Genomic DNA, 26,603 nt, shown 5'->3' with positions numbered 1-26,603 from the left:
GCTCACAACGTATCACGTTGCGACGCGTTGTGAGCTTGTAGATCTGCTATTTTTGGGCAAATATTCCGCCCCAGGATAGTGGATTTTGATTAGCGCGATAATTCTTAATCGTGATTTCTTTTGTCACAATAATCGTGATATGAAATGTTCATATCGTCCCATCCCTACCTTGAAACTGTCACCCACCTCTAACGGTCACGGCCGGTGTTCGCACCCCGCAGGTCCCGCCTCGCCCTCCGCCAAGACAAAACTCTGAGCCATCGCTAACTCACACAGGGTCCCTCGTTTACAAAGAAAGTCAGAGTAAGCATGCTATAAGCCCCTTAAACCCATGTATAAAAACCCTTTAAATTCCCATAAAATTAGGATTGAAGTGCTCCGGGATTACCTCGTAGTTTGCCTCTGTATGTAGCTGTAGTAAGGGCGACAGTATTCGACACCGTAGTTATTACAAATTACAATGTGATATGATATGAAATAATGATGTTTAATGTCTTTCACTTATAATATATTTGTCAATTGTCATAGTCCAATTTAATTGAAGTGATCTATATTTTTAATACTGCTCTTGGGATGTATGGTGGACATTGGTCTAGTAAAAATATATACCTGCATGGATCCATGATGGTAGTATACTACATTCCAGCGCTAATCCCTAGTCGCTTGAACCTAATGTTAAGTGCAATGTTGCCCTTAGCGGTTGGACTGTATATTTTGAGACCAAATACATCAATGACACATAACATACAGTACATACTGGCAAACTATTACAATATCCTGTGTGGTTCATCAATCACGGCTAGTCACCTGTGACTGTGAATTTTGCAAAGCCAAATGAGTAGATAAACCCCTTAGCGTGTTGGTGTAAGTGACAGTCTCTACAGTATGTTACTTGCCCATATCCCATTATCGTCGTTGTCCGATGAAAACCTTGTATGTCCAAAACCGTTCATTTTGCATTTATCATTTTAAAAATGATTTAAACTAGTGAAAACAGCCAATCTACAAGCACACAACGCCTCGCACAGCAAGGCGTTGTGTGCTTGTAGATCTGCTGTTTTCACTACTTTTGTGTGACGGCCTTGTATATGATGAAGCAGGGCTTTACTTTGCGAAAGAACGTACAAATTTGAAACTTGGAGATACGAGGTTTCCACCCGACAACGACGTTATGCTACTGACCTGTCCTCAGTCAAATCCCATAGAAATTCATTTGGGAACTTCAGCTTATGCTCAAATGCAAGTAAATTAAACCGGGACTCTCTTCTGATATACATTTCCCTACCAATGGAATTGTGTGGTGGGTTGACACAGGACTGAGTGTCTCCTATGGTAAGACATGGGAGTTTGGACTTTTGTTTGCGTTTGTGTCGTGGTTTACTTGTAGCACCCATTTCAGCTCTGTGACAGTGTGTCCATTTCAGTGCCTGAACTAAACATGACCTTAAAACCGTACAATAAAAAAGAAAACAAGTTCTAAATCACTCTATTAAAAACAATGACCCATCCAAACAGGTTTATAATCACCGCATAAACCATTATACTCGGTTCATAAAACAGCACATTAAAAAGCTGGCACTTAAAAGGACTAAACACAATGCGGGGTGCAGAGGGGATGCTCTCATCATCGGGGCATTGGTGGGGGAGCTGCCTCAAAGGATTATGGGGTCAGGAAAAGAGTTGAACTGTTGCTTCTCTGGAAAGGTAGGATCTTTGTGTCAGTCACGGAGGAGATGAGTGGATACTGGAAAATGACAGACACAACACATACACACACAAAATCGACTTTCACATCGTGTCCAATTTTTGTGCAGCGGCCTTAGATTGGTGTCGGGCTTTCCTTGACACGTACAACCATGGGACTACGCCCTCCTCAAGCACTTCCATAATTCTTTTTATCTCAACTTCTCCCCCCCTCTCTCTCTTTGGTCTATCGCTTTATCTATTTCCCACTTGTTTACGCACTGATTCGCTCTCAAGCGCTTCCATTTTTCCCCTCCATTCAGTCATCCGTGCCCTTCCATCCGTCTACGCTGTCAGCAGCTCTCTCTGTTGCCCACTTGGTGCTTTGTAGTGGCCAGAGCTCACTGCTTCTCCCCCCGGCGGCCGTGCCATTGCTCTCCGTCTGGGCTGGCAGTTTCACCTCGAAGTGATGACTCAGTGCTCGCCTGAATGGGACTCACTGTGGCAGGGCACACATGGCTGCAAATGGATGGGGCCCATATTAAATCTGCTGTCCCATAATGGAAGACGGCGTACAAATGAAGCCAGCGTGGGCTTGCTCAGGCAGAAAGACAAACCTGCCTGCCTGCATGCTGCAGCAGCACGCGCCTTGGTGATGTTTAGATTCTGAATGTCCTCCTGCTCTGTCTTTGTCTCCGTCACCCTGGGGTGACCATGTCTTTACTTTATTTAGAAGTGCAATTCCCCTGTATGGTTCAGAAGGTGAATGCACAGGTTTGCCCGCAGCGCCCAATGATGCAATGGTAGAAGTTGTGCTTCATTGTGCGTGCCTTTGTGTCAGAGTGTGTGTGTGTGTGTGTGCGTGCGTGCGTGCGTGCACCAACATAACCAATGCATATTTCAGCTCTCAAATGGAATCTGTGCAGTTGTCTGCTGCATTGTTGATGAAATGAAACATGCTTGGATGTGGATCAGAGAGCAAGACAAATTACTCATTTGTTGGGATTTTACTCATGGTTGATCAGAGAGACAGCAAGTACATTATTATTATTAGTCAAGGCTGCGCCAATTCTTTGCCATCTGGCCAGTGATGTATACCAGAGATCCATGTACTGTATATGGAGATATGCTGCGAGAGCCCAAACATGATTACTCAGTTATTCGTTATGTGAAAGTCCTATGACATCTGCACATCATACCCCTTTATACCCATACATGGAGATCCCTGTCTGTAGAGCCAGCCACACAGATATGGGCTGTCTTGGCCTGGCTATATATATGGATTCTGTTAGTGTGGTATGTGGCCGATGTGGCCTCCATATATGGGCATTCTCATATGAAGTCCTGTTAGATATGGGCTTAATATTAATGACATCAGGGAACTCCATATATGGGCATAAAAGGGATTCTGTTAGTGTGCTATCACAGTGAAGAGTGATAAGAGTGGTTCCCCAGCATGATGTCAGAGTGACAAACCCATAGACCTGTGATGTCACAGTGATGTGTCAGGGGAACCAGAGTGTCAAGCGTGACCTACAGCGATACACAGACACGCGGACAAGATGTGCCGGTTTTCATACGGTCGCAATTATTGTTGTTGTTTAGTTATGTATTATTATAGAGAGCTAATCAATCCATGTCTTGAGGCATTGTGAGGAATGCAGGCAGGAATCCCAGTCCATCGGTAAATGAAGTGTTCATCATTTCATGCCCTGATTGTTACATCAGTCTGCCCCATAACAATGGAGGCGATAATGAGTCTACATCCACACTAATGTTTTCATTTTACATTTCAACTTTTGTCCACACTACTCATGTTTTGAACCCCTAAAAGATAGATATAGATAGATAGATAGATAGATAGATACCTTTATTATCCCAAGGGGGAAATTTAGTTGTCCAGTAGTAGCACAGCAGTATACAGTTATTTACAAAGTTACAGAGACGTAAGAAAGATAGATAAGAGGGGAAAAAAACAAAAAACAAAGACAAGAGCAGTACAGTACCAATAAGGAGAAGGTGCATCAATAGAGGGGGGCGAATAATATATAAGTATATATACATAAAGTGTCTTGCAAAAGAGACCATAGCAGTCAATGCTAGTTAGTGCAAACAAGTATCTCACTGTCATTGTTAAACAAAGCAAAAATACTCAGAAACTACCAACACTAACAACCTAATAGTGCAGTGTCAAAAATCAGTGCGAAAAAACGAAGAAACTAGGAAGCGTGTCACCGCAAGGCGCACCTGAGCACTCTTCCTGGAAGGTCCTTAGAGTTCAAAGTCAATACAGCAATTGTTCCTTAGAGTCAATACAGCAATGGTTCCGAAGTCTAAGTTAGGAAGGGAGACCTTTTCAAGCGTCCGTTATGTGTCTCGTTGTACAGCTTAAGGGCAGCCGGTACAAAAGATTTTCCTAATCTCTCACATCTCCGTACTGGGTAGGTAAAGCGGTCGTTTCCTCTCTTACTCCAGTAACTGGTGATCTCTAGATGGAGGGGGTGGGAGGAGTTCTCCAAGATGGAATCTAGCTTCTTCCCAGTGCGCACCCTGGTTACTTCCTCCACCCCCTGCAGAGAGGACCCAACGACAGAGCCAGCTTTCTTCATCAGTCTGTTTAGGTTAAACGTGTCACCTGCTCTGTTGTTGCCACCCCAGCATGTTATGCCAAAAAAGAGGACACTTGCCATGACAGACTGATAGAACATCTGTAGCATCCTATTGCACACCCCAAACGATCTCAGTCTTCTCAGGAGGAACAGCCTGCTTTTCCCCTTGCTGTGAATCGCCTGCGCGTTGTCCGACCAGTCCAGTGAACTATTCAGGTGTACTCCGAGGAATTTGTAGTTATCCACGAGCTCAACCACCTCACCGTTAATGGTGCTTGGCACCGGGGGGACTCTCTTGGAGGTGCGGAAGTCCACCACCATCTCCTTAGTCTTGCTTGCGTTGAGCTTGAGATGGTTGTCCTCGCTCCACTGCACAAAGTCCCTAACCACACCATCGTGCTCAGCCGTGTTGTCACCCGAGATCTTGCTGATCACTACGGTATCATCTGAGAACTTCTGCAGATGACAGGTCTTGGAGTTGAAGCGGAAGTCCGATGTATAGAGAGTGAACAGGAAGGGTGAGAGCACAGTTCCTTGAGGGGCCCCCGTGTTGCTCACCAGCACATCGGACCGACAGCCCTGCAGTCTCACAGACTGTGGTCTTTCTGAAAGGTAGTCTGTGATCCATGCCACAAAGCCCTTGTCCACCCCCATCAGCGTAAGCTTCTCCGCAAGCAGAGACGGTTGGATAGTGTTGAAAGCACTGGAGAAGTCAAAAAACATAATTCTGACTGTGCTGCCCAGATCTTCCAGATGGGTGAGAGACTTATGGAGCATGTAGGTGATGGCGTCATCAACCCCAATATCAGCCTGGTAGGCAAACTGAAGGGGGTCCAGGTGATCACTGACCGCCGGTCTCAGTAGGTTCAGAACCAGCCGTTCAAAGACCTTCATGACCTGTGATGTCAGGGCGAAACTGAGACATTCGAAAAACACTGCTGACCCCACCGAAAACCCACATTCTTGATTGGCTCTTTTCGGTCATGACGTGTCCTTCTCTGATTCACCACGTCCCTGCTATCACGTGACCCACTGCTGGAAGAAACCAATTAGTATTTGTTAATTCAACATGGATAACAGCTATTATACAGGCGATGGGCAGTTCAATTCTGCATGAACAATAACTTTCCACAAAATGCTGTTCTTCCTCCCTAGTAGCCTTTGTTCTGCAACTAAGCACCAGTACATGCTTAGCCTGTCATGGCCAGACTAATATGACTGGCTTTTTTTGTTGCACTGGAAGATTCGTCTGGTTTCCAGGCTAGTATGTTCATGTCCAGTGTACTGTAAAGCCGCTATCATAGTCCAAGGTGGAGAGCTATCACCTCACGTGGTGTAGTTTTCTAGCTATCACCTTGGCTTTGTTATATATACATTTTTAGGTGATAGCTAGTAAACTATACCGCGGTGAGGTGATAGCTCTTCACCTTGGACTATGATAGAGGCTTCAGTCAATGGTCATGTGATTTGTGCTTTCAGGCATCTACATATGGACAGAGATTATTTTTTGAAGCTGTGCTAAAACGTTTGCGTGGACGGAGATTGTTTTTTTGTTTTAATATGCCATTTCGAAATGAAAACGTATTAAGTGTGATAGAGGCCTGAGGGTGCTCTCGTGTATTCGCAGCTAGTGGTTGTCATTGAAATTACCGCCCTGTTGTTAAGCCATTGAATGGGAAATCTGGCCTAGGTAATGTGTATGCTTTGAGGATGCCTGGTGTAAAGTGAAGATGTACAATTTGAAATGACAAAGGCCCTTTGTTATTGATTTAGCAGATCCAATTTGACTGCATTTGCAAACCCTGACGCCTGGTAGTCAATTTGCTGGCATTAAGCTAAAGGGGCTCCAATTTCAGATTTCAGCAATAAAAGCAAGCACTCCATTCACCTCCCCCTTTCCCCTCTCCTATATTCTCTCCTCTATTCGTCCTCCCGGCCTGACATTTTTCTCTCGCATTTCCTCATCTCTTCCTCTAAACTCAGTCCTCAGTGACACGACTGAAGCATTAATTGAATAATTAATTCCTCTCATTAGCTTGTTTTTAATTATTTCCCTGCCCCCTTCGTCCGTGCTGAGCACAAACTCATCAACTGTTTTCTTCCTTCCACACAAATTGCCCATGAAAACAGAGGACTGGTGTGGCGTAGCGTTATACCGTGTGCTAGCCGGCTCTATCCCTGCCGTCCCTGCTTCCATCAGTGGCTCCTAATGAGCAGTCGGTTAGCCCAGGCGGAACAAGGCTAACGCTAGCTTCGCGCACCAAGAGGCACAATGCTAATTTAGCTCGTTTAGTGTCCTTGGGCCAATTAAGAGGAGGTGAAAAGGGCCGGGTGCTAGCCGGAACTATTTCAAGATGTGAGCACCAGCTCGAGATTGTAGCTCTGCACTGCGCAGGGCTTGGCTGTAGCAAGCCGAGTGTGTGTCCTGATTGCTCGTTTGTTTGCAATATGTTGCACTAATGGAATTTATTTGCCTGACATTCACTGGATTTGGCTCTTTGAAGGCCTTATTACTTGTGACATAAATTCCTTCCCGGGTAAGGGGTAAGTGGTGCTAAAGACTGCTATACCCAATTACCATCTATTTTTTGTGCCCTTATAATCCTCCACTGCTGAATAGGCACTCTGGATTCTATCACTACACGAATGGTGTTGTGTAATGAAATATCGAAAGACTTAAGTTGAGAGGGTTTAAGTTGAGTTCCAACTCGCTGACCTTAAACCCACGGACAACTCACACATCATAGTCATGTTCTGGTATCCACTCACTCTGCTCTGGGTTCCATGCTAGGCCCTGTTTGGTGTTCAGTATAAACTTATATTATCATTTGTGTTTGTTTTCTTGTGAGCCTCTCACTCATCATCTGTTTTCTGGATTGTTTTTTATTTCATTGTTTTAAGCCTACTGGTCAACCTTTTCATTAATTTATGTGTTTTTGTTTTGTTTTCTGTTTTGTTCTGTCCATCGGGCTGATTGGGTGTTGCATGCATGTTTTCCGTCATGTCCTAGTTTGAATATAGCCAAACAGTCAGCAGACCCATGGGCATCCAAGTCAACAAAGGTAAAAATTAACCCATTTATTCACAACCACCAGCGCCCCCTCCTCATATCCAAGATAGCCATACCATTCCATTAACCTGAATCCTGCATAATCTCCACTCCTCAGTCCCAAAGGGGATAGTCTATTATGGAGAGAGGGGCAGTGGGGATTCCACCCAATCCACTATCCAAATAGACCAATAGATGGCTTTAAATTATCTAATGATTGTTCATTGTCGTTGACCTTCTTGATCCCTATTATCTATGTCTCTTCTCTCTTTATTATAAGCATTTGATTAGTTTTAGCCATGTCTTAGCATGTAGCACTGTCTTCAATAACACAATGCACTGCAATTTAAAGTATTGGTGAGACTGCATAGGGCGGATATAAAAATGCAATGCATACAGTCAAAAGCCATTACCGGGTCCTGGACTGATGAAAAATAACCAAGAACTTAAGTGTTTGTGAAAGATAGTGATCGATAGAAAAGACTGAGACGGAAAGCACATTGGGGGCAGCACAGGGCAGAGGAAGGGACACGGATACAGAAGAAAGAATAGATAAAAAGGCAGGTGATGAGTATAGAAGGACGACCAAATGTTTGTGTTTTTATGGGCAGAGAGGCAGAAGACATTGAGTAGTTTATACCACAGTGTGTCAGGACCCATGTGTGGATCGCGGACAAATTTTCAAGGGTCCTTACATTTTTGGTGTTCTACATTTTTGTTTTTAATTATTCTTATTTAAAAACATTCCCTAAAAAGCAAATTAAACAAATTAAATTAAATTAAACTTATGTAAGTAATGTAATTAATAAATAAAAGAAAAATATAAGAAATTGCATAAATTAGACAACACATATAAGAAGTAGTGAAAATAGGCGATCTACAAGCCACAGCACAGCTCGAAACGACGCAGCGTGAGTTTGTAGATCCACTGTTTTCACTAGTTTGGGTCCCGGGCAAACGTCTAATTTCTCTTTTGGGTCTCGAGCTAAAAGGTTTGGGAACCACTGGTTTATACTGTAGGCCAGCTTGAACTGTTTGAAACACACAAAATGAATAACGCATATTGTCGCCGTCGAGTGGAAGCATGGCATGTCCAAAAGCGCTACTTTTCAGGAAACTGAAAAAACAACCTGTGTTTCAATGTATCCAATGTAATCACAAGCTCTTGTTAATACTTTTTCATTGGTTCAATATGTATCAAAACCCTCACTACTTTCACTTAAAAAAAAAAAAGAATAGCAGATCTACAAGCTCACTGCGCGTTGCATCATGAATCGTTGGGCTTGTAGATGGGATATATTTGCTACTTTTGCTTGCTACTTGTATGACGACGACAAAGTAGAGCATTTCCCCCAAAAAATGAAAAAAGTTGAGAAACAAGGTTTCTGCCCGACAGCACCGATATAAATTATCTTCTGTAGATGCCATTTTCTTGCACAGAACACCACCAATCCACTTTTACCCTGGCCTCTGAAACACAGCATGCCCCTAATGTACACTTAAATGACAAATACGAGAATATCCCAGTCTCAAGTACCACCATTAATGCAATTTAAGGGTAGGCTTGTAGTGAATCCTTAAATAGGAAAAAAGGCATCTGGATTAAGACAGAAATGACATTGTGGCATTTAGCTGCAACCAGCATTTTAAATTATTCAAAACTTTGTGCCCATCCAGACAGAAAGGCACATTTCCATTTCCTCTTAAAACAAAATGAATTTGCGAAATTACTTAGTATTTATTTTAAGGGTCATTTAATATGCCACTGACTAAACTCCTCAAGCTAGAATTAAAGGTCCTCCAAATTAAGTTATTCTAAGCGGTCTGTGATTTGTTTGACTGAGGTAATGAAGGGAAATGTATGTGCCATTCCTTTTTCAGGGGTTCTGGATTTTATCCATATTTTAAGGCATTTGCATTAGCTTCCATTAGAGTAGCATCCAGTGTTGCATACTGCATATTGCAGGGGTCTTCAACAGGGGGTCCGGGACCCCAAGGGGGTCCTCAGAGTTACTACAGGGGGTCCTCCAAATCTTTGTGTGATAGAAACTTTTTCTCCTCCTTTTTTATATTAACCACTTGAACCCTAGCGTCCATATTCAGAGAACTTTAGCCAAAAATAGCAGATCTACAAGCTCACAACGCCTCACGCTGCGAGGCGTTATGAGCTTGTAGATCGGCTATTTTTGGCAAATAGCTTTGGTTTAGAGGGGAAAAAGAGCAGACTAAGTACAGAGTGAAAGGTCAAGTTTATTAAGTTTATTAAGTATTGACGGTTCAAGTGGTTAAATATCTGAAAACACAAATTGACATGATTCCAAAACACACTGATGATTGTGCTGTCAAACAATTAAACTATATGGAATCTACAGGTTGTGGTGGTCCCTGCTTCATCTCTCTCTCAACTAAGGGGTCCTTGGCCTGAAAACGTTGAAGACCCCTGGCATATTGTGTTATGGTGACGGTGTTAGGCAGCTCACAACCTAAAGGGGATGTACTGTAATACAGTGTTTCCCAAACCTTTTAGCCTGTGACCCAAAACTGAGATTAGACATTTGCCCGGGGACCCAAACTATGAAACTGTGAAAACAGAATGCAGATCTACAAGCTCACAACGCGGTCGCTTCACTACTTCTTAACCGTCTGTTTTCTAATTCATGGAATTTCTTTGATTTCTCTATGATTTCTTTATGAAAATACTTTTTTTTTGTATATAATAATAATTTTAAAGAAATAGGAATAAAGAGACCCATGAAAATGTGTCCGCGACCCACTGTTTGGGAACCAGTGCTGTAATAGACATGCTAAGGGTAACATGGTTCTCCTCATCTCCTTAGTAAGCGGAAGATAAATGTTCAGAATAGAAACCATTATTTTTTCCAAAGAGCTGAAGAGACGGGGAGACCCCTGTTGCTAAGGAAATACTCTATTGTTATTTAACACTTATATTAGCAAATAAATTACGCCCCCTTTGACCCCTATTTGCAAGCCTCTATTTTATCACTTATACCGTAATTGCTGGACTATAAGCCGCACCTGAATATATATATCAGCTAAATTTAGAACTCAAAAACAAATATTTACATATATAAGCCACACCAGACTATAAGCCGCAGGTGTCCTTCCTGCTTCCCACTAGAGCTCCCCTGGTGGCCGTTAGCTGTAAAAATCTATATATAAATCCTTGTCAAAGACCATTGTAAAACTAACTAACTGGCCGTTAGCTGTAAAAATCTTTATATAAGCCGCACCATTGTATAAGCCGCAGGGTTCAAAACATGGGAAAAAAGCTGCAGTTTATAGTCTGGCAATTACGGTACTTAAGCTGCTAGCTGTAGATTTATCTAAATTCCCAATGTATTTTAGTTTTTAGTCCTTAAATCAGACTAGCCGATGTCACTTTATCATACTCAACCCTATAAAGCTTTAGTGTATTATTGATATTGGCTGCTTGATAATTTTCTGTGAGCAGGACTTTACTGTACCTACCTGTATTAGTAAACTACATTAGACTGTGTTTGTATGTGTGTGAGTCATGCATTCTTCCATGAGAGACACATTGTATATGGAACTGAGACGGGGAGAGAGAGAAAAGCAGAGAGAGGGAGAGGGGGAGAAAATGCCTCGGCGCAGAGCAACAGCTGCCTGCTCACCATCGAAGGTGTGCAAACATTGCCATTGTTTCAAGGCAGAGTTGTCAGTGACTGTACTGTGATTCCCTCCTTCTCTTCTCGTCTCTTTCTCTCTCTCTCTCTCTCTCTCTCTCGTTCCTCCCTGCCTGTCTTTTCCCTCCCATTTTGTCACCACAGAGGGAAAAGCGATGGAGCATTTCGTCTGCCAGCGGTGAAAAGTACTCGTCGAGTGTAAGTAGAAGGGCTCTGGCAGGGATAGAGAGATGGCAGAAATGGGGCGGGGGAAGGGGCACGAGGTTGGGGGCGAAAAGGAATGAGAGAAATGAGATAATGGTGGACGGCGAAGGATAGACGCACCCCAGCAGTACAATCGCGTTAGCCCAGTCTCTTAGGGATAAAGTTAGGCTTAACTGCAGCATTACCCACATTCCTGCATTACAAAATGTTCCTTCGCCAGCGTTTAGCATGCAAATTGCCTCCCAGATTATGCCTTTTGTATTCATTTTACCAACTGTCAGCCTGCTACACAGGGAGAATGATAATCAGGGTGATATTGCCCCCTGGTGGAGAAGCGATGAACACCATGTGGGGGCAGGAGGGGGGGGGGGGGGGGGGGGGGAATAGAGGGAGTGGTGTGGCGCTTGCTTCAAACGGTGTGCATGAGCGAGCGTGTGTGTGTGTGCGTGTGTGTGTGTGTGTGTGCCAGCGTGTGTCAAAGAGAGAGAGAAAGGGAGGTGTGAACATTTCAAAGAGACTTTCTTGTAATGTATGAGGGCTCAGCCAACGCAGGTGAAGGTGAGGGAGGGTGGGAATGAGGGAAGCAGGGGAGAAGGTGGAGGCGGGGGAAAAAGCAAAGAGGTGATGACAGGTGAAGAGATGAAGTGGAAGAGAGCAGATCCAATAAATCCAGTGCACTCCACTGCCATGGATTACCTACAGTACATGTAAATCCAGTGTGCGCGCGCACACGCACATGCACATTAAAATCCCATGTTAATAAACTCTCTTCCCGAAAGGGTCCATCTTTAACACAACGGCTGCCACCATTCACTTACGCTTTATTTTGAAGAGCCCCGGAAGCTCCGTGCGTGTGCACGTGTGTGTACACTGACGATCAAGGAGATCTGGCCGACCATCACGGCATAGTGTCGCCGTGAAAACAAGCGGATCTCGGCCTCCTCGGCGTTATTTGCACCTTATTCAGAGATAAAGCCGTTTTTATGTTTCAGCATAGAATAGGAGTCAATGGATAATGGCCGCTATCCGTTGCTTCTGGCTGCGTTGCGTCATGACGTATGCAGTTTTTTCTTTCACCAGCACCTGTAGCAAGCGTCTGAGATGCGGGTTACCATGGAAACCTTATCTCGTCTGTGAACGAGTTTGGCTACCGGGGCAGCCACATTGTTAAAGCTGGTTGCACGCTGCTGCGTTTTTTTCAGGGAAAGTAGAGAGAGAGATAGAGATAGCAAGGGACCCAGTGGTCCGAAAATAAATACGCAACGGGTGGCAGTGTGCAATCGTGATTGACATAACGTGAGGTCGATTTCTTTATTTAGCCTTCGTGCTCCGAAATTCGCTACTATATCCGGCCGAAAAAAACGCAGCAGTATGCGACGACCTTCACTGTGTGCACTTTCAGACATATAAAACCGTGTTCTGTTTTACTCTCCAATAACTGGTCCTGGTACTTTGCAAAAGAAACTCCCTAAGAAAAAAATCTAAGAGTAAGCCATGCCTTTTTGCAAGATACAGTATATACATCACCCTGGCTAGCTATACTGTATATCCCCTCATGCCTGGCTAACGGGTTCCTCCACAATCTGTGAAATCATTATCTTCTCGAGATAATGATCCCCCCTATTTGAATAATTGCCCTTATCTGATGCATAATACCACCTCTAAATCCGTTTTTAGTTAATCCCCCAGCATGCATTTTACATGCATGGAGGGCCCACCCGCAGACTGCATGCAGCGATCACAGACCAAGGCCTACAACAGATCAATCAATCTCGGAAGCACTGATTGGGTGTGCTGGGAGATGGAGTAAGGGCAGGTATCGCCGAATTTAATAATGAAAGAAAGAGAATACTTGATTCCCGTGAACTATGTGCAGGAGCCATTCGCCAGAGTTCAGGGGGAGGGTTGAAGGTTTTTCATGTGATGGAAACGTGGCGTAAAACCTGAAGACTTGTTAATAAACAGGACTGTACATTATGATATCTGAGGGGGGTGAGGTTGATTACAAAATACAAACGCTAGGCAATTTGATTCAAATATATGAATCAAATATATGATGACTCTATTATTTTACCTAAAAGCCTGAACGTTGTTGTGCACAAAAAAATTGTAGATCAACAAACTCACAACCCGTCGCGCTAAGATGCGTTGTGAGCTCTTAGATCTGCTGTTTTTGGTGCACAAAGACAAGTATAAATGATACTTAAAGGAGTAATTCATCCCCAAAATGACTTGTTTTCTATTGACTTTGCCATGGAGACTTGAATTCAATAATATGTTTTTGTATTTGTCGCATTCCTAAGACAAAAATGTGATTAAAGTAAATTTACCCCCATTGATTCCAGATGGAGACCCAAATGCATGGCGCTGCATGGGGAAACCATCAGGTTAAATTTACTATAATCAATTTTTTGTCTTAAGAATGCGACGAAAAACTAAACATATTATTGAACTCAAGTCTCCATGGTGTGAGTAATCAATAGAAAAAAGTCATTTTGGGGGTGAACTACTCCTTTAAAGCTGCAATCCCAAACCTTTGTGTATGAATAAATCATTATTTTAATCAATCTGTACGTTTTAATACCAAATAACTAACACAACTGCAGTGGTCATATGGGGACTCCCTACTGTTGCTATTGAGACATTTACATCCTGTGGTTTGGGTATAGGACCACTATGGTAAGAGGTATTGCATGAAACTCAAACGGAGTTATCTTTCCAAAACTCGCTCTCCATTAAAGCTCAACAGGAAACGTTTGTGTTTACGCTGGGGAACCTGTTTTAGAATCCCGGGCAGGACATGAAAGTTACGGGTTGCTGCTTCAAATCTCTCTTGCCTTTAATTGGCCCAAAGCAACAGGCAATTTCCAGGCAGCATCCACCGTCATTTGGTTGCTTTCGGGGGCAGAAAGCTCATATCTCCACGTTTTCGACTTTTTTCCTCCCCCGTAAATGAATGCCCTACTTCATCATACCATACCAGAGTGTCACACAAAAGTAGTGAAAATAGCACATGTACAAACTCGTGGCACGCTGTGAGCTTGTAGAGTGTCTATTTTCACTACTAAAAAGGAAATAAGAAAAAAAAAAAATGGACCTTACGGGTCCATGTACAGGTCCATTACAGGTCCAATATAGGTTCCATTTGTACACACTCAGTGTCATGGGGGCCCTTGCAAATAGAACATTTGAGAACCACTAGTACTAGTTGGACTCCTAATATGTCATACATATTCTGAAGAAAACCTGGAGACTAACATTCAGTAATTGGGTCTTATGATGAAAATAAGAACATTAGAATGGTGTGTAAAAAAAGAGAAAATCTAGAATCTAGAAAGTCTTGTCGCGGATGTACGGCTATGTTGACGACCCCCAGGGGCGTCACAATGGGGGGGAAAGTGGGACTGAGTTACTAGGGTCCAAGGTGGAGGGGCCTGGAATTATTTTGTACTTTAGCTATTGAAAAATAGCAGATGTACAAGCTTGTAGATCTGCTATTTTTTTTAAACGTGAAAATGTGTGCAAATTTTTGAATATATGTATTTTTTATGCAAACATTTTTAACTTAAATTTTGCTTCTGGGGGGGGGGGGGGGGTCCCTGGAACTAAATATTTTGACATGGGGGTCTGCATGTGGCCAAATACTTATCATTTGTGGGGTCCTTCACGTGAAAAGGTTTGAGCACCACTGACATAGGTTTTTCAAACAGGTTTTTCAAAAAAATCTTAGAAGGATTTGAACTATTTTTGAAAGATGCACACATTTTCACGATTTTTCAAAAATGGCAGATCTACAAGCTCGCAGCGCGGCACTCGGTGCCGTGCTGTGAGCTTGTACATCTGCTATTTTTCAATAGTTAAAGTACCCAGGGCCCAGAATTTGGTGCGACACCTTCTGACGACCCCTGCTCTTATGGTTCTTTCCCCTGTACTTTCTCTGACACAGGACAAGTCCACACCGGAGGAGTCCCAGCACTCCTGGGACAGCTTCAAGACCATGACTCCCAAGCTGTCTATAGTGCCTGGAGAGCAGAAGGACCGCATGGAGCTGCACAGCAAAACCTGGGACTCCTCCTCCGCCAACACACCCGACTCGTCCGAGGGAGACTTCCAGACCGAAGTGTGAAGACACGCCCCCCATACACACACCCACACACACACCCACACACACAGGCATACCTAAACATAATACAGAGATAAAATACTACACATACTGTATGCCGGGGGTCTTCAACAGGGGGTCCGGGACCCCTAGGGGGTCCTCAGAGTTATTACAGGGCGGGGGTCCTCCAAATCTTCCAATCCCTTTTATATTAACAGCTTGAACCCTTGTGTCCATATTCTAAGGACTTTAGCCAAAAATAGCAGATCTACAAGCTCACAACGCCTCGCGCTGCGAGGCGTTGTGAGCTTGTAGATCGGCTATTTTCGGCAAACAGGTTTGGTGTAGAGGGAGGAAATTAGCAGACTAAATACAGAGCGAACGGTGAAGTTTATTAAGTATTGATGGTTCAAGTGGTTAAATATCTGAAAACACAAATTGACATGAATCCAAAATACACTGATGATTGTGCTGTCAAACGACGAAACTACAGTATATGGAATCTATGTACAGGTTGTGGGGGTCCCTGCTTCATCTCTCTCTCTCAACTAAAGGGTCCTTGGCCTGAAAACGTTGAAGACCCCTGCTGTATGCACATGTGCAAACTCGCACACACGATGGCACACAACGCACACGCACACACGCACACGCACACACACACACACACACACACACACACACACACACACACACACACACACACACACACACACACACACACACACACACACACTGCTCTCCATGTCCTGCGACGTGCTCCAGTTTGGATCTTATACTGTATTTGTTTACTGCTGAAATGGACAGACAAAGGAAAAGAAGACTGTTCAACTATATTTTCGCAAACAAAACTAACTATTGAAATTTAAGAACAGGGGTTTGAAAAGTCTGCGGCTGAGGACACATTTTTAAAAGAACTAGAAAAAAAAAAGAAAAAAACTATGAAGAACTTGCTGTTTCTGAAAAATGTCTTGATTTTATTCTGGAGAAGAAGAAAAAATATCTCTTTCACTTGTTTGATGATTTGGAGAGAAAAAAAGAATATGAAGAAAAAGAGGAATATTTCTGCACCATTATGTTCTTTTTATATAAATGGGGAAAAAGAAATCTCACTGATGTCTGTCGCATTAGATCCCATTAGGTCTCCTGCCTTCATTTCTGCCAGTTTATCCTTTCAACCACATGAACCCTAGCGTCCCAACTCTGGGCATGTCCTAATAGGCAAACATTATGTAAAAATAGCTAATCTACACGCCATGGATGTGTTGGGAGCTTGTAGCTTGGCTATTTTTGCTTGTTGAGGTAAAGTGAAGTATATATAGGGTTTAAGCGGTTAATCGATGACGCAAACACTCCCTTTGAGCTTTCTTCCCTTTATATGGATGGATTAGACTCTAATCATTAGAGGGAAAGAGCTGCTCATTGATATGTGCCATCCGACCTCTCTGCTATTTCCACTCCAATAGAATTCATCCATTCATCCGTTCCTCTCTGTCAACATTGTATTCCCCTTTTTTGTTTGGTGTTTTCTATGATTTCATTGAGAACAAAAAAGAAATGTCCTCCCCTTTGGTTTGAAGTTTTACTGACGATAAAAGGGGGAAAAAAGTGTCAGCAGAATTGTGTTCTCTGGTCTAACTGTAAGAGAAGAATTGTTTTACTTTGGGAAGGTTTGGTTTGAGCTGCCTTTCTTTTCCATGTGGAATTCTTAAAATGATGTATTTTTTTTTCTTTTTTTTTTCTTTTTTACACACAGCAACATAATACGCAAACTTGCTTTCTGAGGAAATGTTATCCACTCATCTGGGATTGTATAAAAAGGAAAGCAATCGTCATGCAGGATTTCACCCACCCCCACCGGTCCCCATTCATCCCCTCTGCATTGAGATGGAAGCTTTTCAAGTTCGCCACGTCTGAGTGCGTTAACAGCCCCAGCACATCTTTGTATTGTCCGTGAAAGGAACTTCCGAACGCATCGCTCCCCCTCCCTCATGGAAGTAGTCTCTGCTCCTCTGTTTCCATTTCTCATATACACCCTTACGCTGCTTAGAGTGTTATATCGATCACTATGCCAGCCGACCTGGCCCCTGCAGTTACTGAGGAAATGACGTTACTCTAGATGTCCCCAGGAGGCTTTGCAGCCAATAATGTCTCCAGCCTCAAAACAACAAAAGGTATAAATGAAGCCAAACGTTATTCTTTTGCACAGGAACAGAGCTGGCTGTTTGTATCTTGAGACTAAACCTGAAATCTATGGGGTTTTTTGACCACCCATCTCTCCACAGATATCTTTCATCGCCATCCTCATTCAGTCCATCCCATCCCGAACATGAAATCTCGATGTAGAAGCGCATATCTCCCATTAACGAAGGTAAGAGAGTCACGGTGACAGTTGCGACGCCACTCTGTGAGGGAGTGCAGAGCTATTAAAAGAAACACAGTGCTATATGTTTGATATACCACATCTGTATGTCGGTCTTTACAAGAGAAAGCCACTAGCTGTAGACCGCGTCGCTCTTCCGTTGGACCAGCAGAGAGATGTTAAGAGCACCGGATGAATTCAATAGCTTTCGGCTCAGCGTTTGAAGTACCTACCCAATTAGGCCAGCGGTGTGGGGAAAGAAAAGAAGACAGGAGAAAAGAGCGAGCAAAAATAGGGAAGGGGGGGGTGGGAGGGGCAGGCAGGAGACGCAGAGCAAGAGGTGGAGAGCTCAAAACAGTAATTATCCGGGGGATAGCGATTTGTCCTGACATTTTCCGACACAGCCCTCAAACCATCTGTTTAAAGATTCCCTAATGTAGTTGCGCTGCACAGCGCAGATGGTGAGACAGGAGCGCAGCCCTCTGTAACCTTTCAAGCTAATCAGCTGATAGGCAAACGAACAGTTTAGATCACTTTGAGAGCGGTAAGATGGATTGAACCACCAAGTTGCGGAGTGAAGGTCACGTTCGTATTATTCTCCTTTAAGTGTCTAGGTCAGTGTGTGTGTGCGCCGCGCGCGGGGGTTGGTTGGAGGGTTTCTGAAATGAAGCCTCCGAGAGTCTAATAATATCTACAACATACCAATCGGGGAGTGTTACTCTGAGACGATGAAACAATTTTACACTGACACCCGACTGGAGTTTGATTTGAATTTGAATGTCTTTTTTTTTTTTTTGAGAAAAGCCTCTGAATGAATCATTTGCTGAGACTTGTTCCCATGGTAACATGTCAGTTCTATGTGCTGTCATCATCCGGTTGTATTACAGTGGGCTGTGTTTGATATCCAGTCAGTGTAGTGTTGACTCACGTTCCTGCTCTGTCTGAGATTTGCAACATTTTTGATTTTAGGCGGTTGTGCATCTGAATGTGGTTGTGTCACGGGTAGGGATGGGACGATAAGCGATATTATCGTTTATCGTGATGAAAAACTCTCACGATAATCGTATCATGGAGTTTTAATGTATCGCGAAATCGTCCTCCGTTTTGCACTGGGATTAATTCACCTTTTATTTGCCGAGCTGCATATCCGATACCATTAAAGGACCAGGTCACCTCTGGGACAACCAGATCTTATTTTATTGTTGTGTGGGACACGATCAACACAATCCTGAGTTATTTTTTATGTTCAATTTGTGTTTTTAGATATTTTAGTATTTAAGCCGATTTCAGCATGCTGCAACTGGTCATATGATGCAAAATGCATCATATGACATCATATCTACAAGCTCACAACGCGTCGCGTTGCGAGCTTGTAGATCTGCTATTTTTTGGCAAATGCTCCGCCCCAGGATAATGGATTTAGATTATCGCGATAATATTGTAAATGGTGATTTCTTTTGTCACAATAATCGTGATATGACATTTTCATATCGTCCCATCCCTAGTCACGGGGGTGATTTGTTACACTACGGTAAGTTGACATCACTTAAGTCAAAATGAGTTGCATTTAAACATGCCACCAGAGTGATAGCTTTTCTTTTCTTAATCCCCCCCTTACCCTATTTTAAAACAAGTGTCATGTTCTTTGCTTGCGATAACACAGATGGAAATAGTTTTATTTTTTACAATAAAGAAAGCCCAGAGTCTGGCATCTTGTGCACCTTTGTGTGTTGACAGCTTGCTAAACCCAACAGCTAGGGCTGTCACAATTATTACATAATCGTCTAATCGCAATTAATTGACACAGTCGCGATTATTGTCATAATCGTCATAATCGTTTCCATGTTGAAAAATGTTCATATAGTTTAAGTAAAAAAGATGCGACGCGTTGTGAACTTGTAGATCGGCTATTTCCACTATCAATGTTCTTTTTTAAGTATAAAGTTGTCAAATATGTCAGTAATTTCTTTGTACAATTAGGTTATGTGTCATATCTACCATGTGCAACTTCAAAGCCTAAAAGCCAAACAGAAAAGTAATTGTCCACGACAAAAACACAATTGAATCGTTAATCGCAATTATCTGAGAGAAAATTAATCGTCATGTAAAATGTCATAATCGTGACAGCCCTACCAACAGCCCACAATGGAAAATCCTCTGAAATATGAAACAATAATCAGGCAAACTCCAGGAAGCCCTCAGCCCTAACCTTTTTGCCATGCTTAAGTGATGACACCACTACGACCCATCCAACATTCCAGTGAAACCCTCTTCTCAAATCCCTTCCTCTCCTCCCTCATTTATGTTGTTTTTATACATGAGATTGTATAAAGTAGTCCTCTGTTTTCATAGAGTGTCTTTTTATATGAAAATAAATTTTCAAATTGACATTGTTGTCTCAACTGTATGTGCATGTCCAGTGTGTCGAGCATGTCTGCTCACAGCGTGGATGAAAACAGCAAGAGCCCATTTTATTTTGTTTGTTTTTCTTCCCAGAGAACCGCCGGCAACACTGTTTTCGGATATTTCACCCTGAGTATTGGGCATGACAAACTATGTTACCCAGATGCACTGATGCTTGACCGTAGCCAATCAGAGACCCCGCTGGCCCGTCTGTAAGATGTAATAGGAACCGTTCTGTGCGTTTCAATTTAGGTTGTTGTGTGAGCGGAGATGTCAAGTCAATGAAGTTTAAAGTCCTAATTATTCCAAAAAAGAGAAAAAGAGTTTACTTTCGGTCAACATTTAAACGAATTACAATGCTCTTCCAGTGGCATTTTCATAAAACGGTAACATTTCTTCTCGGATGAGCCCCGCCGCTGTGCCGCATTGGACTGGATTGAGCTAGAGTGTCGTCAGCGCTCCAGAATTAAGGATTAGAGGGATATGTCACCATGCGTGCCTCAATCCCCTCTCATTTGCCCTCCAAGGCGCTTGTGCGTAATTAAGTGAAAGTGTGCCATATAACTGCCATCAGTCACTTCAGTGAAAGGCCACCGACTGGCACTGCAGCGTAAGTGGGAGTCGCTGATGGTGGTCCGTCCGGTCCGTCCGAGGAGACAAGAGGCTGGAGGGGGTGAAGCCGCGGCCCCAAAGAGGTAAAGCAAGGTGACAGAGTGACCGCCAGGGAAGATTTCTCACCCTTACCTCAAGGTGGAGGAGTCGGGGTGATTAGAGAGCCTGTCTGTTGTTTTCGTCCCAGCGGTTTCTGGATAATTAGGTGGCCGGTCTAGTGTATCACACGAGTGACTGGAGGAGAAGCCCCACAGACGGAGAGAATAATGAGGGGAAGTAAACCGCCGTCGTCCGATGAAAACCTTGTATGTCCAAAACCGTTCTTTTTGAATTTATCATTTTGAAAATGATTTAAAGTAGTGAAAACAGACGATCTACAAGCACACAACGCCTCGCACGGCGAGGCGTTGTGTGCTTGTAGATCTGCTGTTTTCAATAGTTTTGTGTGACGGCCTTGTATGATGAAGCAGGACTTTACTTTGCGAAAAAACATACACATTTGAAACTTGGAGATACAAGGTTTCCATCCGACAACGACGAAACGGGAGGTCGGAGATGAGTGAGATTGTAATCAACGAGACTGAAGCCGCGCGTCCTCCGGGAGCTCTGCAGTTGGCCTCGCCATAGATTCTGCAACAGAGAAACAACTGTCTGCAGAAAGTGCCAAGCCATATAAGTTACAGATATCAGCTGCATGAAATTAGCAGCAGGCCTTAAACAACACTTGACGGAAGGGAAACACGGGAGTGCCAACATAGAAGAACTGCAGGGATACTGAAGGAGTAGTGAGAAAATGTACAGCATATTCCCTGGCAATATGTAAGCTATGTTAGTGGAACTGCATGTTGTCCTTTAGTACAGCATTAATGTAATTGCGCACAGGGGCAGCCAAGGATGAAGGCTGGCACTTGGGTTAGTGTTGCTGTTGCCTCTCTCTCTCTCTCTCTCGCTGTGGTCAACAGATGGGCTTCTCCTGCAGGTTCTGGCTCGCCATGCGAATAAGACCTGACGTGAAGAATGAAGTTGATGGTGGAGTGGTTTTAGAGTAAGACATTATGGTGTGAAGGCCTTTACCCACTGGGGGCATGACGAATAAACATATTAATTTGCGTTTTTTGTGAAAGTTGTACGGGTTTATAGACATTCTTGTCCTAAGTATAGCTTAAATGTGATGTTATGGATCAGATTCCAACAGTAAGCCAGTATGTCAGTGTTGGCATTGTTTTATGGTGTTAGTGCCTGTCCGTCATCTCGGAGTGCCTGGTGGTTCAACCAGTTAATGCACCGACCACATTCACCTTGAGGTGTGAGGACCGAGTTCAAATACAACTTCATCCATGTCTTGCATGTATCCTTTCTCTTTCACTTTGGTTTCCATTCTCTCTCTACACTCGACTAATGAAGCAAAAATGGCCAGAAAATAACCGGGGGGAAAAAAGGGGGGAAAAAAAGAAAAGGTCCTCGCACAGACAGAATCATATTCTGTCTGTGCTAATTCATCAAGTGTCCTGTAGTCCCCAATCATCCAAGTCTCTTTGGACTTATTCAGACCTTCAGGCTTCTTCTGGCTCCACCAAGTTCTTCTCACAACAAACTCTTCAAATGTCACGGCATCCCAAATTGAGTCGGCACGAAAGGCCTCAAACTCCGCCAAGCGCTTCTCGAAACACTGGCATAATTTAGCGGGAGACGTGCACATTGTTAGGCTAACGCAATCCACCACCGCCCCAGTCACACAGCGAGAGTTGCTGCATGGGAATGCAAGGGCAGACACTTGCTACATGTTAAACAGCAACTTAGCCTCGGCGAGGCAAACACAGAGCTGCAAAACCAAGAAAAGAACATTTGATGGTGTGCCTTGCAGGCAGCTTCGAACCGTATGCAGCGTCTCCACTGAATGGGATGCAGGGAGAGCGGCTGACAGCGAGGTGAGGTGTCACGATGTGCCCCGTCGGAGGTGTCTGGTGGCTCGGGTAATGAGACAACCAGCCCAGGCTCCAACAGCCAGCTGTCCAATAATGGCCGGTAGTGAGTGCTCCAAATGAGCCCCTTCCACCTCTCTGCCTCCCATCTGCACCTTCAGACATCCTTTCCAGGTACTGTAGGTGTGTGTGTGAGCAGGGGCGTCACAAGGGGGGGGGGGATGGGACTGAGTTACTAGGGCCCAAAGGTGGAGGGGCCTTCATTATTTTATACTTTAGCTATTGAAAAATAGCAGATATACAAGCTCACAGCGCGGCACCGAGTGCCGAGCTTGTATATCTGCTATTTTTGAAAAAGTCCCGAAAATGTGTGCAAATCTTTGAATATTATTTATATTTTCAAGCGGACACTTGTAACTCAAATTTTGCTTCTGGGGGGTCCCTGGAACTACATATTTTGAGTTGGGGGTCCGTGGCCAAATACATATCATTTTGGGGGTCCTTCACATGAAAAGGTTTGAGCACCACTGACAGAAACATGGGTTTTTCAAAAAACCTAAGAAGGATTTGAAATATTAAAAGAACTTTTCAAGATTTTTCAAAAATAGCAGATCTACAAGCTTGCAGTGCGGCACTCGCTGTGAGCTTGTATATCTGCTATTTTTTCAATAGTTAAAGCACAAAATGTGAGTGAATCCTTGTACCCAGGGCCCAGAATTTGGTGCGACACCCCTGTCCATCCGAACGGGTGGGAGTTATCCCTGCCGGCTAAGGCATCTTGACATCCATTTGAGCTGGGGTAAGGGCCTGGGTGAGATTCTTGACTTAGCAAGTCATTATTTGGCTTGGGGAAGTGTCGGTGACACCTGTAAAGAACTAGTCTAGCAATATTTGGACACTGGTTTGTGCTTGTAAGGGCATCACCCTATAACATGTAAGGCTGGGAGAAATGGTGAAGGACACAAGGGCTGTTTACATGCCCGCCAATATCCCCTTAATTGTCTGACTCGACTGGCGACAGGGTGAGTGTGGGGGCGCGGGTGTGGGCACTCAGTTAGTCGGTCTGCATCGAAAATAATGCCATACACACTCTGCAGCAAATCGTCTACTGTCGGGCAGAAACCTCTCATCTCCCAGTGTCAAATTTGTACGTTTTTTCTTGAAGTTAAGCCCTGCCTCCTCATACAAGACTGTTGCACAAAAACTAGTGAAAATAGCCGATCTACAAGCGCACAACGCCTCGCATAGCGAGGCGTTGATTGGCTATTTTCACTATTTTAAATCGTTTTTAAAATGATGAATGCGAAACGAACGGTTTTCACCCGACAACAACGAAATAGTGGAGCACAACCGTATACGGTTATAGGCCTCGATTGGTATTCTTGTGAACACAAAACGAGTGCATGCACGCAGCGTGTCATGGTATCTTTATGCGTGCATGAATGATGCCTGAATGTGAGGGCATTATTATGCCAACTTCATCTTTGCTTATGCTCCCCCTATACCCCGCCTGTCTTTCCACTGATATTAACATAATTAAAGATGCATCCTTCCACAGACACCTCACATCCTCAAGCAAAGCTGTCGGGAAAACATTATCTGTACATACAGTACATATGTTGCTCGCCTCTCCCTCACTCTTCATCTCCACACACACACACACACACACACACACACACACACACACACACACACACGAGCACGTCATTTTATGTTTTGTTACACTCTGAAAATAGCCGATCTACATGCTCACAACGGCTAGATCGGCTATTTTCAGCATGCAACCAAGTGTAAAATCAGCCATTACGACGCCATCGAGGCCTGCCAAAATACATTTTAGATGACAAAATTTAGTCGGCTAAAACTGGCTTAATGTCAAACATTTCAGATGACTAAAATATGACTAAAACTAAATGGAATTGTATTCAAAAGACTGACCAAAAAAAGACTATGACAAAAACTAAGGAGAGCAGACCAGGTACAGAGTCAAAGGTCAAGTTTACAGTTCTAAGTATCGACAATTTAGTGGTTAAATGTCTGAAAAAGACACAAATCCAAAATAGACTGATGACAGTGCTGATGACTTTGAATCTATCTATATGAAATCGATACAAATCGTTGGAGACCCTTCTATACCCTTCTATACTCCCCAAATATAGGGCTGTCACGATATGACATTTTACATGACGATTAATTGTCACTCAAATAATTGGCGATTAACGATTTAATTGTGTTTTTGTCATTGACAATTACATTTCTGTTTGGCTTTTAGGCTTTGAAGTTGCACATGGCAGAAAAGACACAAAACCTAAATACACGAAGAAATTACTGACATATTTGACAACTTACTACTTAAAAAATAACATTGATAGTGGAAATAGCCGATCTACAAGCTCACAACGCGTCGCATGCGACGCGATGCGACTACAAGCTCACAACGCGTCGCGATGCGACGCGTTGTGAGCTTGTAGATCTGCTATTTCCACTATTTCTGACATTTTTCAACATTCACGATTATGACGATTATGACAAAACAATTGCGATAATGTCAAATAATCACGATTAGACGATTATGTAATAATTGTGACAGCCCTACCCAAATATCTATATCAAACAGCCATTTCTCTTGTGAGGACCAGGAAAACTGTCCTCACAATGTCTATTTGTCAAGTTCTAGGCCTACTATTCTTGTGGGAACAGTTGACCCTCACATATATAGCAATACAAGTACAAACAACACACACACACGCACGCACGTGCGCACGCAGTATAGTATACTGTATGAAGCTCTGCCTTGGAGGGTAGCTGCAGATAAAAGCAGCATGCGTTCAGGGACCCTCTTCTTAGCCCCCAGGGAGTGGAACTGTTATTTGATCCCACTCAAAGAGCCACTCGATGCTGCTAACCCAGCCCAACCCAACCCACGGCAAAGACGGGAATAGATTCTTCCTTCTCCTTCTCCTCTCCTCTCCCTTCATCTGCCCATCCTTCTCTGTGAACGATCATGACTTGGGAAATTGGTTTTGATTTGCCAGGTGCAGCAAAGGCACGTGCATGCATATACGCTGGAATATACACGTGTGCTATACATGGCTTCAAAGCACTTCTCCTGCAATCGATAAGACACACATGAGCATGTTAACATGGGCTGATTGATCCTGGAAAGTCAGTTTACGATCCTCTTTAAAGGTATTGGCTTGGCGCATAAATGTGTTTGCCCAAGTATCGTGCATGAGACAATGCGTGTGCGCGCTCGCACGCAAGCATTTGTGCCTATGTGCATTTGAGGTATATTGAAATGAAATGTCTCCAGGTGATTTATTTGTTTAGCATGCCAGCAGGCTGGTCAGTGCAGGCTGACCTCTTGTCCCCAAGCCTCCTATCCATCTTTCCATCATCTGCCATCCGCCGGGAGGCAGATGCATTGCTGCCTTAGAGTAGACTATCTGAAAAATACATGCTTTTGTTTTGCGCAGTCTCAGCCCCATGTTTCCTTCAAATCACCTTGGATACTATACTGTGTGTCAACTTTTTGAAATATTTGTCCACTATGATATTTCAAAACAAGACCAAGAGGCTAAAAGTAACGTTAACAATTTGACCTAAAGGTGGCACTAGAAGAATGGTCATGGCGTCACTCAAATAGATATGGTTCTTCCTCCAGGGAGCATGAATGCACTCCAAATGTCATGGTAATCTGCCCGGTACATAAATGGAAAAGAGCCTCAGTTAGTATAAGATACAGTAAGTGCTAAGAGCTGTGAAGGAAGTAAAGGAGGCCTGATTACAATTTTAGGTATTGTGGGTGCAATTGGAAAACATGGCCCAAGGGTGGCAGAGTGGAGACTGGGTCACCAAAGAAAATCCCAGTCAGTGTGGTTCATCCTCTGGGGAGCAACATGCACAGTGAATTCCATGGCAATCCAGCCAGTAGGCAAACATACTATTAAGTAAGTATATATATATATATATATATATATATATATATATATATA

At 43.5% G+C, this 26,603-nt stretch overlaps 1 protein-coding gene across 1 annotated transcript in view; it reads left to right on the top strand.

Moving 5' to 3' along the window:
• The window catches only part of adgrb2 (adhesion G protein-coupled receptor B2), a 356,837-nt gene extending 341,443 nt beyond the window's left edge, over positions 1 to 15,394 (top strand). Inside the window, exons 33-34 of the mRNA XM_080734701.1 lie at positions 11,151 to 11,204; positions 15,157 to 15,394. Coding sequence (XP_080590827.1) covers positions 11,151 to 11,204; positions 15,157 to 15,336 — 234 coding nt within the window. The 3' untranslated portion in view covers positions 15,337 to 15,394. The remainder of the gene's footprint in view (positions 1 to 11,150; positions 11,205 to 15,156) is intronic.
• Positions 15,395 to 26,603: the final 11,209 nt, after the last annotated feature.

Source organism: Nannobrachium achirus (genome assembly GCF_963921795.1).
Source record: "Nannobrachium achirus genome assembly, chromosome: 10".
In the NCBI taxonomy this organism is placed as follows: domain Eukaryota; kingdom Metazoa; phylum Chordata; class Actinopteri; order Myctophiformes; family Myctophidae; genus Nannobrachium; species Nannobrachium achirus.
The sequence above is the reverse complement of the archived record's forward strand: the minus strand, read 5'-3'. Positions and strand labels throughout refer to the sequence as shown.